General features: G+C 46.7%; 1 protein-coding gene across 1 annotated transcript; it reads right to left on the bottom strand.

Moving 5' to 3' along the window:
- Positions 1-5112: 5112 nt before the first annotated feature.
- Positions 5113-6405, bottom strand: PRR19 (proline rich 19; the record flags this gene model as incomplete). The annotated part of the gene is made up of 2 exons (XM_080703109.1): positions 5113-5585; positions 5679-6405. The coding sequence occupies 2 exons, from the start codon at positions 6403-6405 to the stop codon at positions 5113-5115; spliced, it is 1200 nt and encodes a 399-aa protein (XP_080559235.1).
- Between the last annotated feature and the right edge of the window lie 9166 nt (positions 6406-15571).

Genomic DNA, 15571 nt, shown 5'->3' with positions numbered 1-15571 from the left:
GGAGCCCTACAAAGGATTGCCAGGGTAGAGTTCAAGCCCTTCAACTTGGTTTTCCTGATCAGACTCCAATATATTACTTTTTTTTTTTTTTTTTTTTTTGCAGTATTGGGGATGGAACCTAGAGACATTCTTACCTCTGAGCTACAACCCAGCCCTATTTTTTAATTATTTTGAAACAGGGTCTCACTGAGTTGCAAAGGACCTCACCAAGTAGCTGAGGCTGTCTGCGAACCCCGATCCTCCTGTCTTAGCTTCCGGAATGCTGGGATTACAAACATGCACTACCACACCTGGCTTTTCAACATTTCTAGTTTTAGCCTTTACTCTCCACTGCAGAAAACCTGCTGCTGCTACTGCTGGAAATACCATTTTAAAAAACTTTCTAAGCCAAAGGGCCAAGTATAAAATACCTTCAACGAAGACTGTGAGACCTGTGCTATATGGCCAATTGTAGCCAGGAGAAAATGTAAATCTGCTGCCAGATGCTTTTTTTTTTGGGGGGGGGGGTAATTGGAGGTTGGGCCCAGAAGCATTCTACCTCCAAGTTATACCGCCAGCCCATTTTTTTTTATTATTATTTCTTATTTGGAAACAAGGTCTTTAGCAGAGGGCTTCGCTAAATTGCTGGGGCTGACTTCAAACCTGCAATCCTCCTGTCTAAGCCTCTCAAGTACTGAGATTACAAGCCTGCGCCACCACACCTGGCCTTTTTTTTTTTTTTTTTTTTTTTTGGTACTGCGGATGAAACCAACCCAGGGGCATGCTACCTTCAAGCGACACCTCCAACCCTATTTTTTATTCTTTATTTTGAAACAGGGTCTCACTGAGTTGCAAAGGGCCTAAGTAGCTGAGGCTGTCCAAGAACCATGCTCCTCCTGTCTGTCTCCCAAATGCTAGAATTACAAGCATGTGCCACCACACCCAGCTTTTTTTTTCTTTTTAAGAAAAACCAGAAATGCAATTTTTTATTTTATTATTACTATTTTTCGGTACTAGGAATTAAACCCAGAGGCATTCTACCTCTGAATTACACTACCCCCAGTCCTATTTTATTTTTATTTTTGAAACAAGGTCTCACTAGGTTGAGGAGCATCTCACTACTTCCTGTGTTGGGGGGGGGGACTAAGAATTGAATTCAGGGGCATTCTATCTCTGAGCTACACCCTCAGCCCTATTTAATTTATTTTGAAACAAAGTCTAAGTAGCTGAGAGTCTCATTACTTGCTGAGGCTGTCCTTAAACCTGTGACCCTCCTGTCTCAGGCTCCCAAGTACTGGGATTACAGGCATGTGCCACCCAGCCTGGTTCAAAATGCACTTACCCCCAACCCCGCCCCCGCCCCAGTACTGGGGATAGAACCCAGGGACATTCTACCTCCTAAGTACACCCTCAGCCCTATTTTTTTATTATTATTATTCTTTATTTTGAAACAAGGTCTCACTGAGTTGCAAAGGGCCTAAGTAGCTGAAACTGTCCACAAACCCAGCTCCTCCTGTCTCAGCCTCCCAAATGCTAGAATTACAAGCATGTGCCAACATGCCCAGCTTCAAAATGCACTTAAAAAAAATTTTTTTTTCAGTACTGGGGATGGAACCCAGGGGCATTGTACCTCTGAGCTACATCCCCAGCCCTATTTTTTATTCTTTATGTTGAAACATGGTCTCATTGAGTTGCAAAGAGCCTCACTAAGGAGCTGAGGCTGTCTAAGAACCGGGATCCTCTGGTCTCCATCTCCCAGATGCTGGGATTACAAGCGTACACCACCACGCCAGGCTGTACTTTTTTAATAAAGCAAAACTAAGTCGGTGTGGTGGCACAGGTTTGTAATCCCAGTACTTAGGAGGCTGAGACAGGAGGATCACGCAGGTTCAAATTCAGCCTCAACTACTCAGTGAGGCCCTCAGCAGTTTAGTGAGACCCTGTTTCCAAACAAAACCCAAAATAGGTCTAGGAATGTAATCCAGAGGTAGAAAGCCCTTGAGTTCCATCCCCAGTACCATTAAATAAATAAATAAATACATAAATAAATACATAAATAAATACATAAATAAATACATAAATAAATACATAAATAAATACATAAATACATAAATAATAAAGCAAGCAAGCAAACACAACTAAGCCAGGCACATGCTTGTAATCCCAGTACTAGGGAGGCTGAGACAGGAGAATCACCTTTGGGCCAGCCTCAGAAATTTAGTGAGGCCCTCTGCAACTTAGTGAAAACCTGTTTGAAAATAAAACAAAATAGGGCTGGGAGTGTATTTCATTGGTAGAATGCTTCTGGGTTCCATCCCCAGTAAAATACACACACACACACACACACACACACACACACACACACGCAAAACTAGCCATAGTGGTGTGTACTTGTTGTCCCAGCTACTCAGTAGGCTAAGGCAGAAGGATCGTAAGTCTGAGGCCAGCCTTGACAAACTAGCAAGACTTTGTCTCAAAATAATTTAAAAGAGCTGGGCATGGGGCACACGCTTGTAATCCCCGCACTTGGGAGGCTGAGACAAGAGGATCGCACAGGTTCAAAGCCAGCCTCAGCTACTTAGTGAGGCTCTCAGCAACTTAGTGAGACCCTGTTTCCAAATAAAATATTAAAAAAAAAATAGGTCTGGGAGTATAGCCTGAAGGTAGAAAGTCTCTGGGTTCCACCCCCAGTACCACCAAAAAAATAAAGAATAGGAGCTGGACACATACACTATTCCCTGTGTCCACCAGACTAGGAGTCTTTCCAGGGAAGGTCCAGATGTGACTTACTATAGATTCCATTGTGATGTAGGGGTAAGAACTCAATGAAAATTATTTCACATCCATTTGCCCTCCTCCAGGCCTCGTTTATACTTTTGCCTTTTGCTTTATTTTTGTGGTACTGGGGGATTAAACTCAGTGGCATTCTATCTCCAAACTATACCCCAACCCTTTATTTACTTATTTTTTCTGTGTGTGGTACTGGGGGTAGAACCCAAGGGCTTTCTACTTCCGGGCTCTTCTCCCAGACATTTTTTATACTTTATTTGGAAACAGGGTCTCACTAAGTTGCTGAGAGCCTCACTAAGTAGCTGAGGCTGGCTTCAAACCTGTGCGATCCTCCTGTCTCAGCCTCCCAAGCGCGGGGATTACAAGCGTGCGTCACCAGGCCCGGCTCTAATTTATTTATTTATTTATTTATTTATTTATTTATTTATTTATTATTTAATTTTTGGCAGTACTGGGGTTGTAACCCAGGGGCATTCTATTCCCTATGACCCAGCCCTATGTTTTTTTTTAATTCTTTATTTTGAAACAGGGTCTCACTGAGTTGCAAAGGGCCTAAGTAGCTGAGGTTGTCTGCAAACCCAGATACTCCTGTCAGCCTCCCAAGTACTGGGATTACAAGCGTGCGCCACCACGCCTGGCTACTCCAACCCTTCATTTTGTGTGTGTGGTATCGGGACTAGAACTCCAGGGCATTCTACCTCCAAGCTACACCCTCAGCCCCATTTTATTCTTTTTTATTTTGAAACAGGATCTCAGTAAGGCCTCAAAAAGTTGCTGAAGCTGGCCTTGAGTCTGCAATCCTCCTGTTCCAGCATCCCAAGTACTGGGATTAAAGCATGTGCCATCATGCCTGGCTCCTATTTTGTGTTTTTGTTTTGCAGTACTGGGGATGGAACCCAGGGGCATTCTACCTCCGAGCGACACCCCCAACCCTATTTTTTATCTTTATTTTTTTGTGGGTCTGGGGATGGAACCCAGGGGCGTTCAACCTCCAAACTACACCCCCTGTCCTATATTTTTATTTATTTTGAAACAGGGTCTCACTGAATTGCAGAGGGCCTCACTAAGTAGCTGAGACTGTCCGCGAACCGCGATCCTCAGATCTCAGCCTCCCAAATGCTGGGATTACAAACGTGCACCACCACGCCCAGCTATATTCTTTATTTTTTGAAACAGGGTCTCACTGAATTGCAGAGAGCCTAAGTAGTAGTTGAGGCTGTCCTTGAACTGCAATCCTCCGGTCTTAGCCTCCCAAATGCTGGGATTATAAACGTGTGCCACCATGCCCAGCTTCCTATTTTGTTTTGAAACAAGATCTCACTAAGTTGCTCAGGGACTCGCTAAGTTGCTAAGACTGGCCTCAAACTTTCAATCCTCCTATCTCAGCCTAGGAAGTAATGGAATTATAAGTGTTACACCACGTGGCCAGCTTTATTTGCTTTGCTTTTCTTTTTTTTTTTTTTTTTTTTTTTTTGGTACTGAGGGATTTAGCCCAGGGGCATCCTCCAAGCTACATCACGAGCCCTTTTTTTTTTTTTTTTTTAGCTGGTACTGGGGTTCCTGGAAGCCCTTCTACCTCCGGGCTACACTCCCAGACCTATTTTTTACATTTTCATTTTGGAAACAGGGTCTCCTAAGCCAGCGCGCGCGGCTGGCTTTGAACCTGCGCGATCCTCCTGTCTCTGCCTCCCAAGCGCGGGGATTACAAGCGTGCGCCACCACGCCTGGCGAGCCCTTTTTATTTTGATACAGGGTCTTGCTATGTTGTTGACAATCTCACTAAATTGTTGAGGCTGGCCTCAAACTTGTGATCCTCCTGCCTCAGCCTCCCAAATACTGGGATCATGGGAAAATACCACCACACCCAGCTTCCCCTTGCCTTTAATGTTCTTTTCCAACTAACAATGGTCTGTGTCAGCAACTCTATGAGGTTATCATTCCTCCTTGGACTCCCCAACCCTTGAACCTCTGCCAGGTACAACCCCTGGAGCTAAGATTCTATATCCCCACCACTGGAGTCTCATGAGGACAGGTTCTGGGTCTTACTCACTCGGGGGGCCACCATCACCAGAACTCAGAGTTGGGCACCTTGTTGGCCACGGTGGGTGTATGTGTTGGAGTGACTGAAACCCCAAGTTTCTGCATTCTCCTGGCTCCTTAGGCCCCAGGAAGGTGACAAGTGACAGTATCTTTCTCTTCATCTTGGCCACCTAGAACTCAGAGCTAAGGAAAGCTGCTCCCCTAGCTCAGCCATTCACTGAAAATCAAGAGGATCACGAAAAGGTGTTTTATTAAAGTGACTATGAGTATAGGACACCTGCCTCAGCCCTCGCCTCAGTTCCCTCAGTACAGTCTCATGGGTGGAAAGGACCAGGCTTCTGGACTACTCCGAGCCACCACCCACGAGAGGCTGGGCAGTGGGGCAGGGGGGCTGGGGCTCCAATCCAGGGCAGAGTTTCGGGGTAACAGGGGTGATGGTGCCTGAGGCAGCGGCTGAAGTGGGCCAACACCCCAGGGTCTGGGAGGGGGTGGTGTGGCTACAAGCCAGATGCTTTTCAGCAGGTCAAAGGCTGTTGGGGGACCCCCAGCCACTCCGGATGGTGAAGAGAGGGAAGGTAAGGGAGGTGGCCAGGGACCTCCTGGTGGTGCCAGGCTCACCCTGTGCACAGCAGGAGTGCTGGAGGTCTGAGGCACAGCAGAGGTGAACTCCTTTGTCCCTTGCTGCCTCCTCTGCCTCCCTTCCCTTGGGGCCTGCTCTAGGCTGTTGATCCAGGAAGGTGTCATCCTTTGTCTCTCGGGAAACCCAGGCTTGGTCTCTGATACAGAAAAGAAGCATGGAGGGACAGGGTGAGCGATAGCAGAGAAGAGAAAAGGGAGTAGGGGAATGTAGGGGCAAGAGGTAGGCTCACCTGGCAAGGGTGACTGGCAGCCTCGGAGCACCTGGGCAAGGTCAGGCACACAGCCATGGGAGGCCTGTAAGTTTCCCACAATGGCATCCCTAGCCTCCTGTACCAGATTCCTCCTGGGGAAGGCCTGTGGCAGAATCAGCTGGCACTGCAGTTCCCCCAGCAGTTGCCCCAAGACAGGGAGCTCTGAAGAATTAGGTGGGCATGGGCTGGAGCCTTCAAGCATCTGGTTCTCCTTGTGTGGGCCCAAGCCTTCAGGCACCTGGTTCTCCTTGCCCTCTGACTGTGAGGCTGCTTCCTGGCCCCTGACTGGGCTAGGGGAGGGGTTGGTGGGGAGCAAGGGGGTTCCTGGTTCCAAGGACCCACTGCTAAGCAACCGGGCCACGTCCAGGGATTTCACCTCATGGTTGAAGAGACCTCGGTGCTCCCGGCTCAGCCGGCCCTGGGTTATGACCACCAGCTTGGGGGCAGAAGGGGCCACAGGATCCCAGAAAGCCACAGGTGGATCCTGATGTGCCAATGGCCGCCGTTTCCCCACTACAGCCTTGTTCCGTTCCTGTGCAGAAGGGGCCACAGGATCCTGAAAGGCTACAGTTGAATCCTGATGCACCAGTGGCCTCCGGCTCCCCACTAGGGCTTCATTCCGCTCTCGCCTGGTCTTCCTACGGCGGGCACGACCAGGTTTCTCAGACTTCTGGAAAGGTTGAGGGGCTGGCCCACGGGGGTCCATGGTGTCTTGAAAGATAAAAGATAGAACGGTCAGAGCCAGGTGCGGTGGCACATGACTGTGATCCCAGTACTCAGGAGGCTGAGACAGGAGGATCGCGGTTCACAGACAGCTTCAGCTACATACTGAGGCCTTCCATAACTTGGTAAGACCCTGTTTCAAAATAAAGAATAAAAAACAGGGCAGGGGGTATAGCTCGGAGGTCGAATGTCCCTGGGTTTCATAGGCTTGGGGTGTAGCTCAGAGACAGAATGCCCCTGGGTTCAATGCCCAACACCACACACACACACAGAGTATGGTCATCAGATGCAGAAAAGTCAGACTGAACAATTAAATGAGAAAGAGGTGTTTGAGGTGAGATAGGAACACTAGAGAGAAAAGACTAAAGAAAATAAGCAGACAGGAAGCAATTGGAAATAACTTGGCCAGGGAAGGAATCTGAGATGAGACTGAGGTAGTGATGGTTAACAGGAAGAGATATCAGGGAATAGAGAAAGGATAATTGAGAGCAGGGACGTGAGAAAATGATTAAAAGATGGAGGATGGGAACAGGGTCATGAGGCTGGAGGGATCTAAAGACCAGAAAAGGACTTTGGACCGAGAAAAAAATCCAGGAGCTGAGGAGGAGGTTGGGTAGGATGTAGTAAGTGGAGAAGGGCGTCAGAGGAAAAAACGCGGGAGCGCGAGCAACAGAAGTTGGAGAGCCTCAGACACCCTGGGAGGACACCGAGGGGGCTGATGATGGGGGAGGCCGGGGGCCGGGCCAGGCGGGCAGACAGGCCGGAATGAAAGGGGCTGGCTGAGGTGAACTGAAGGAAAGGCAGCTCACCCTCTTCTGTCCTAACGAACCCGCCCCTCACTCACTCCACGTGGCTGTGGAAAGCAATGGTTTCTTTTTTGCCCAACACCGGAGGCTCGAGGCCGCCTCACGCGCTTCAGTCACCGGCACGTTCTTCCGGGCCTCAGGTGCACGACACGCACTATGCGCATGCGCACGCCTCTGATGCCACACACTATGCGCATGCGCACGCCCCTGACGCACTTTGACGTTCACTTTACGTAGTAGAGAGTCACGAGGCCCCCGGAATGCCGGTTATGACCCTGCTCCTCCCAGCCTTATTTATCTTTGAAGTCTCCTGTTCACCAATTGGCTGTGAGGTACCCTAGGCCCGCCCCCTTCCGAATGCTGATTGGTCGAGGTCGCTAATGGCATGCTATCTGGAAGTCAAGATCCAGTGAGGTGCGAGGAGAAGAGCCACATCCCTTCAGTTTCCAAGCCCAGACTTCTCCGTGGGGACTCAGTATACTACTCTCCGTGGGGACTCAGTATACTACGGTGTCAAATATACAAATGTATGGAGCATACTATAGTGTCATATATACCATAGTGATTCAGAACTGGGTCTGAAGCTAGACTAGGTTTAAACTTCCAAACCGAACGTGGCATGGTAGTACCTATGATCCCAGTACTTGGAAGCCTGAGACAGGAGGATCACAGTTCAAAGCCAGTCTCAGCAATTTAGTGAGACCCTGCTTCTTTCTCTCCCTCTCTCTCTTTTCTTTGTGGTACCAAGGAGGGAACTCAGGGGCACTCTACCTCCCAAGCCTTATTTATTTTATTTTATTTTTTATTTTATTTTATTTATTTATTTATTTATTTTTGCGGTTCTGGGGATAGAACCCAGAGGAATTCTACCTACAAGCTACACCCAGCCCTATTTTTTTCTTCTTTATTTTGAATCAGGGTCTCACTGAGTTACAAAGGGCTTCACTAAGTAGCTGAGGCTGTTCGTGAACTGCGATCCTCCTCTCAGCCTCTCATATTCTGAGATTACAAGCGTGCGCCACCACGCCAGGCTACTGACACCCTATTTAAAAATAAAAAGGCCTGAGGGTAGCTCAGAAGTGAAATGTCCCTGGGTTCAATCTCCAGTATCCCCCCCCCAAAAAAAAAAAAAAAACAATTGCCCAAATTGCACATTTGAGCTATGTGACCTTAGAAAAGTTTGTAAATGCTCAGAACCTTGGTTTCCTAATCTGAAAAATTAGGTCAGTAATAGTACCTCTTTCAATTGGTTGCTAGAAGAATGGAATAAACCAATACATCTAACTTGAAACAGTGCCTGATGAATTCAGTGAATGGTTGGAAGCTTTGTTTCTCCCTAATTTATCTGCCTACATTTGTTCCCTCAGATTTTAAAATCAGGCTATGCCAGGATAATCCACATGCCCTAATAAATAATCAACTAACCTGTGTGCCAACAAAAGGGGAGGGGTGACCAATCTTCATTCTCTCAAATCCCATTGAGATACTACTTCTAAAAACCTCCTAGCAGCCAGGCGTGGGGGTGCACACTTGTAATCCCAGCATTTGGGAGGCTGAGACAGGAGCATCTGGGTTTGGGTTCGCGGACAGCCTCAGCTACTTAGTGAGGCTCTCTGCAACTCAGACCCTGTTTCAAAATAAAGAATAAAAAATAGGGCTGGGGGTGTAGCTTGGAGGTAGAATGCCCCTGGGTTCCATCCCCAGTACTAAATAAATAAATAAATAAATAAATACCTCCTAGCTAGCTGGGCGTGGTGGCACACGTTTGTAATCTCAGAATTTGGGAGGCTGAGACAGAAGGATCTTGGTTTGTGGCCAGTCTCAGCTACTACTTAGTGAAGCCCTTTGCTACTCAGGGAGACCCTGTTTTAAAATAAAGAATAAAAGCCGGGCGTGGTGGCTCACGTTTGTAATCCCCGCCCTTGGGAGGCTGAGACAGGAGGATCACACAGATTTGAAGCCAGCCTCAGCTACTTAGTGAGGCTCTCAGCAACTTAGTGAGACCCTGTTTCCAAATAAATTATAAAATAGGTCTGGGAGTATAGCCTGGAGATAGAAAGCCTCCGGGTTCCACCCCCAGTACCACCAAAAATAAATAAATAAATAAATAAATAAATAAGTAAAAAAAAATAAGAAAGAAGGAAAGAAAGAAAGAAAATAAGGCTTGGGATGTAACTCAGATATAGAATGCCCCTGGATTCCATCCCCAGCACCCATGAACAAACAAACAAACAAATAAACAACATAAAAAAACAGCCTTAGCAACTTAGCAAGGCACCTGCAACCCAGTGAGACCTTGTTTCCAAATAAGAAATAAAATCAGGTTGGGCTTGTAGCTTGGAGGTAGAATGGCTTTGGGTTCAATCCTCAGTACCAATAGAAAAAAAAAAAAAAAAAAAAAAAAAACTTGGCCATGGTGGTACATGCTTGTATACTCAGTACTTGGTCAGCTAAGATAGGAGGATCATAGGTTTGCAGCCAGCCTCAGCCACTAAGGCCCAATTTAGTGAGACCCTGTTTCAAAATAAAGAAAAGGAAGCCAGATATGGTGGTGCACATTTATAATTCCAGCATTTGGGAGGCTGTGACGGAGGATCGTGGTTCGCACACAACCCCAGCTATTTAGTGAAGCCCTTTGCAACTCACTGAGACCCTGTTTCAAAACAGGGCTCCGGGTGTAGCTCAGAGATAGAATGCCCCTGGGTTCCATCCCCAATACTGAAAAAAGAAAAATAGAATAGAATAAGGCTGGAGGTATAGCTCAGAAGTAGAATGCCCCTGGGTTCAATCCCCAGCACAAAACAAAAACCAAAACAAAATAAACAGAACAAAAAAATCTTCCTAGCTTGGCACAGTAGAACAGGTCTGTAATTCCAAGTACTTAGGAGGCTGAGACAGGAGGATAGCACAGCTTTGAAGCCAGCCTCATCTACTGAGTGAGGGTCTCAGCAACTTAGTGAGACCCTATTTCCAAATAAAGTACAAAATAGGCCTGGGAGTATAGCCTGGAGGTAGAAAGCCTCTGGGTTCCACCCCCAGTACCACAAAACAAAGTCAGCTGCTGGCAATTTAGCAAGGCCCTCAACTGTTGGGGTCTGCTCAACCGCCTGACAGAACTTCCAATGAATCAGCTACATGTAGCGTCCAGCGCAGGTCTGCAGAACCTCCTGAACTTCCAATGAATGAATCTGCAACATGTAGCGCTGAGCGGATATGGAGGGCGTAACTACTCTTCTTGCCCTCACTAGCCCAATTTGGTAATGTTGAGCCTTATTGGCTCAAATAATGCTTCCGTGCTCGAATAATGCTTCCGTGCTCGTGAACCCCTCGTGCATTGGATAATGATCGGCTACAAGTTATGTGCTTTGCGCATGCAAGGGTGACCTTTAGCTTGATAGGTTAGAATAGTTTCCTGTAGCCGGGCGTGGTGGCGCATGCTTGTAATCCCCGTGCTTGGGAGGTAGAGACAGGAGGATCACGCAGGTTCGAAGCCAGCTGCGCGCGCTGGCTTAGGAGACCCTGTTTCCAAATAAAAATGTGAAAATAGGTCTGGGAGTGTAGCCCAGAGGTAGAAGGGCTTCAAGGAACCCCAAGACCACCAAAAAAAAAAAAAAAAAAAGAATTAAAACTTGGGCAGTGGGTGTAGCTCGGAGGTCAAATGCCTCTGGGTTACATCTCCAGACCCGCAAAAAAAAAAAAAAAAAAAAAAAGTTTCCTGTTGGAAATCCCCCTTGCAGTTTTTTGCTTTAAATTGGGTTGCCTGAGAGAAATAAAGGAGAGATCCTGCTTGACTCGACTCCCGGCTCCTATGTTTCTGTTCAGCCGTCGGCACTCACTTTCCTGCTTGCCCCACCGCTGACGGTAATTACAAGTGGGTGCACACTTGTAATCCCAGTACTTGGGAGGCTGAGACAGGAGGATCAGGGTTCAAGGACAGCTTCAGCTACTTAGTGAGGCCCTTTGCAACAGTGAGACCCTATTTTAAAATAAAGAATAAAAAATAGGGCCTGGCATGGTGGCACACACTTGTAACCCCAGCATTTGGGAGGCTGAGACCAGAGGATCACAGTTCGCAGTCAGCCTTAGTTACTTAGTAAAGCCCTTTGCAACTCAGTGAGACCCTGTTTCAAAATAAAAAATAAAAATAGGGCTGGGGGTGTAGTTCAGAGGTAGCATGCCCTAGGGTTCCATTCCAGTACCACAAAAAAAAGGGGGTTTAGGGGTGTAACTCAGAGGTAGAATGTCCCTGGATTTCATCCCCAGTAACACACACACACAAAAATTACAAATACAATAAGGCTGGGGAGCCAGGCATGGTGGCACATGCCTGTAATCCCAGTGTTTGGGAGGCTGAGACAAGAGGATCTCAGGTTTGAAGCCAGCCTCAGCAACCTAATGATACCTTACTTTGAAATAAGAAATGAAATCAGTCTAGGGGTGGACCTCAGAGGTAGAATGCCCAAGTTCAGTCTCCGACACCACACACACACACACACACACACACACACACACACACACACGGCTAGGAGTGTAGCTCAGACGTAGAATGCCCTGGGTTCAATCTCCATTATCACACAAAAAATAAATAAATTAGGTCGTAGCTGGGTGTGGTGGTGCATGCCTGTAATCCCAGTACTTGGGAGGCTGAGACAGGAGGATCATAGGTTTGAAGCCAGCTTCAGAAACAGTGAGGCTTTCATCAACTTAGTGAGATCCTGCTTCCAAATAAAAGTAAAATAAAATAGGGCTGGGGATGTAGCTCAGAGATAGAATGCATCTGAGTTCAATCCCCAGTACAATATTTTTTATTTTTGTTTATTTATGAAACCCAATGGCATTCTACCTCCAAGCTACAGCCCCAGCCTGAATTTTTATTTATTTATTTATTTATTTATTTATTTATTTATTTATTGTGGTACTGGGGATGGAACCCAGGGGGATTCTACCTCTGAGCGACACCTCCAGCTCTACTTTCTCTCCTCCTCCTCCTCCTCCTCCTCCTCCTCCTCCTTCTTCTTCTTCTTCTTCTTCTTCTTCTTTGGTGGTACTAGGTTTCCTGGAAGCCCTTCTACCTCTGGGCTACACTCCCAGAAATATTTTATACTTTTTATTTGGAAACAGGATCTCTTAAGCCAGCGCAGCTGGGTTCGAACCTACGAGATCCTCCTGTCTCTGCCTCCCAAGGGCGGGGATTACAAGTGTGAGCCACCATGCCCGGTTCCAGCTTTAATTTTTTTATTCTTTATTTTTGAAACAGGGTCTCACTGAGTTGTAAAGGGCCTCACTAAGTAGCTAAAGCTGTCCACAAAACGTGATCCTCCTAGTTTCCGCCTACCAAATGCTGCAATTACAAGCATGTACCAGCACACCCAGCTTATTCTTTATTTTGAAACAGGGTCTCACTGTGTTGCAAAGGGCCTCACTAAATAAAGTGTGTGCTGCCACACCCGGTGTATGTATGTGTGTGTGTGTGTGTGTGTGTGTGTGTGTGTGTGTGTGTATGTATGTATATATATATATATATATATATATATATATATATACATATATTGCAACTAGGGATGGAACTCAGAGACATTCTACCTTTGAACTACATTCCCAGCCCTATTTTTTATTCTTTATTTTGAAACTGGGTCTCACTGAATTGCAAAGGGCCTCACTAAATAGCTGAGGCTGTCTGTGAACCATGATCCTCCTGTCTCAGACTCCCAAATTCTGGTATTACAAGTGTCTGCCACCACACCCGGCTCAATATTTTTATTTTGAAATACAGTCTCCCTAAGTTACAGAGTGCCTTGCTGAATTTTCCTGAACATGAACAGGGTCTTGTTAGGTTGATGAGAGTCTCACAACCTACTGAGGCTGTCACTGAACCTGTGATCCTCCTGTCTCGCTCTCCCAAGTACTGGGATTACAAACGTGTGCCACTGGTCCCAGCCACAAAAATTTTTTTATTGAATATTTAGAATGAATTCAATTAAAAAAATATGAGCCGGGCGTGGTGGCGCACGCTTGTAATCCCAGCATTCGGGAGGCTGAGACCTGGAGGATCGTGGTTCGCGGACAGCCTCAGCTACTTAGTAAGGCCCTCTGCAACTCAGTGAGACCCGGTTTCAAAATAAAGAATAAAAAATAGGGCAAGGGGTGTAGCTCAGAGGTCAAATGCCCCTGGGTTCCATCCCCAGACCTGCAAAAAATAAAAATAAAAAAATAAAAATATAAAAATAAAAATATAAAAATATGATACTAGGATTGAATCTAGACACAGTCTACCTACAAGCTACACACTTAGCCCTTTTTATTTTTAATTATTTTTATTTTTTTATTTATTTACTTATTTTGTAGTACTGGGTATTGAACTCAAGGCCTCATGCATACTAGAGTACTCTACCACTGAACTATATTCCGAGCGCCATTTTTATTTTTATTTTAGTGATACTAGGAATTGAACTCAGGGGAATTCTCCCTCTGAGGTATATCCCCAACACTATTCTTTTTTTTTTTTGGCGGTTCTGGGGATGGAACCCAGGGACATTCTACCTCTGAGAGACGCCCCTAGCCCTATTTTTATATATATTCTTTATTTTGAATCAGGGTCTCACTGAGTTTCAAAAGGCCTCACTAAGTAGCTGAGGCTGTCCTCCCGTCTCCAGCCTCCTGAATGCTGGGATTACAAGAGTGGGCCACCACGACTGGTTTCCCAACCCTATTCTACTTTCTTTTGTTTTTTTTTTTGTTTGTTTGTTTTGTTTTGTTTTTAGTACTGGGGATTAAACCCAGGGACATTCTACCTCTGAGCTACACTCAAAGACCTAATTTTATTCTTTAATTTGAAACAGGATCTCACTAAGTTGCAGTGGGCCTCACTAAGTAGCTGAAGCTGGCTATGAACCAACCTGTGATCCTCCTGACTCAGCCTCCTAAGTACTGGGACTACAAGGATGTGCCACCACGCCTGGCTTATTTTTCTTTTTTCTTTTTCTTTTGGTGGCACTTGGGGTGGAACCCAGGGGCTTTTCTACCTCTGGGCTATACTCCCAGACCTATATTTTATTTGGAAACAGGGTCTCACTAAGTTGCTGAGAGCCTCAGTAAGTAGCTGAGGCTGGCTTCCAACCTGTGTGATCCTCCTGTCTGAGCCTCCCAAGGGCGGGGAATACAGATGTGCACCACCACAAAATAAATAAAAATAAAGACATCCAGCTCTCACAATCCTCCTTTTTGGCCTCCTCTTGAGGTCCCCTGAACCTCCCTAAGCCACAACCCTCACTGCCCTGTGCCTGGATCTGTCTCCTCAGCACATGGACGAGGCCAGGATCTGACCCATTCATGTATATATTCAGCAAGCATTGTATTTGTTGGGCAGCCACTGTGTGCCAGGCCCAATTCCAGGAAAGTGACTAAGGCAGAATATAAACACAATAAACAAAACTCATCTCTATGTCCCAGTGTCAATCTATCCATATGCGATAAATATCTGGAAAGGTTCGATTTGGAGGCTAAAACAAAACAAAACAAAACAAAAATGATAAGAATGACCAGGACGTGTAGGGCAAGGTGAGACCCCCACCTGATCCCACCGGGGAAATCTGAGAAGACATTGACGTCTGAGATTAATTTGGAGCAAGAAAGAAGAGGGTCACGGCCCTGGGTGGCCTTGGCCGTGGATGTAGATTTCTGAGCCCAGACACACCCAGCTGAAGTTGTGGGTAGGCCTCCATGTTTAGAGAGGGGAGCAGAGGCCACAGATCTGCAAGATGATCTATCTGCAGGAGGGGTGCCAGGCTGGACCTGAGTCCTGCAATCATCTCCAATTTCCTTTCTCTTTCTGCACCTTCCACGCAAGTCCTGCGGGTGTCTTGAATGCAAAGGCATGGTGGTTTCGATTTTACGCCATAAAAAAATTCCTGGTGCTCTGAGTGCGGAGCTCACACAGAGCAGACACAGGCTCCCTAGAGCTCCGGCGCTGCCTTAGAGTATTCCATAGAACTGTGCCTCTTATTTTCACGTTTTGCCATTTTTCTTTTCTGTCACCCACATCAGTGGAAAATGGGTGCGTCCGCTACTAGCCAGGTGCGTACTAGCCACCCCCCCCCATAAAAAAAAAAAAGATCCAGGAGTGAACTCGTCCACTCGCTCTCCCCGGTCTCCCACGTGAATAGGCACACCGCCCTGCAGTAGGTGGGCCTTTTTGCACTTTCATCTCCTTACGGCACATGGTTTCTTCCCCCAAGAAAGAAGCTTGATTTTTTCTCTTGGCCGGTAGCTCGCCCTCCCCCCGCCCCGGCGCCGCATGGTCTCGCCCGCCCCTCCCCCAGCGCCGGGTGGGGCGCCGGGCGAGTC

The sequence above is a fragment of the Muscardinus avellanarius genome (assembly GCF_963383645.1).
Source record: "Muscardinus avellanarius genome assembly, chromosome: 10".
Taxonomy (NCBI): domain Eukaryota; kingdom Metazoa; phylum Chordata; class Mammalia; order Rodentia; family Gliridae; genus Muscardinus; species Muscardinus avellanarius.
Note: the sequence above shows the minus strand (reverse complement) of the source record. Positions and strands in the feature narration are given on the sequence as shown.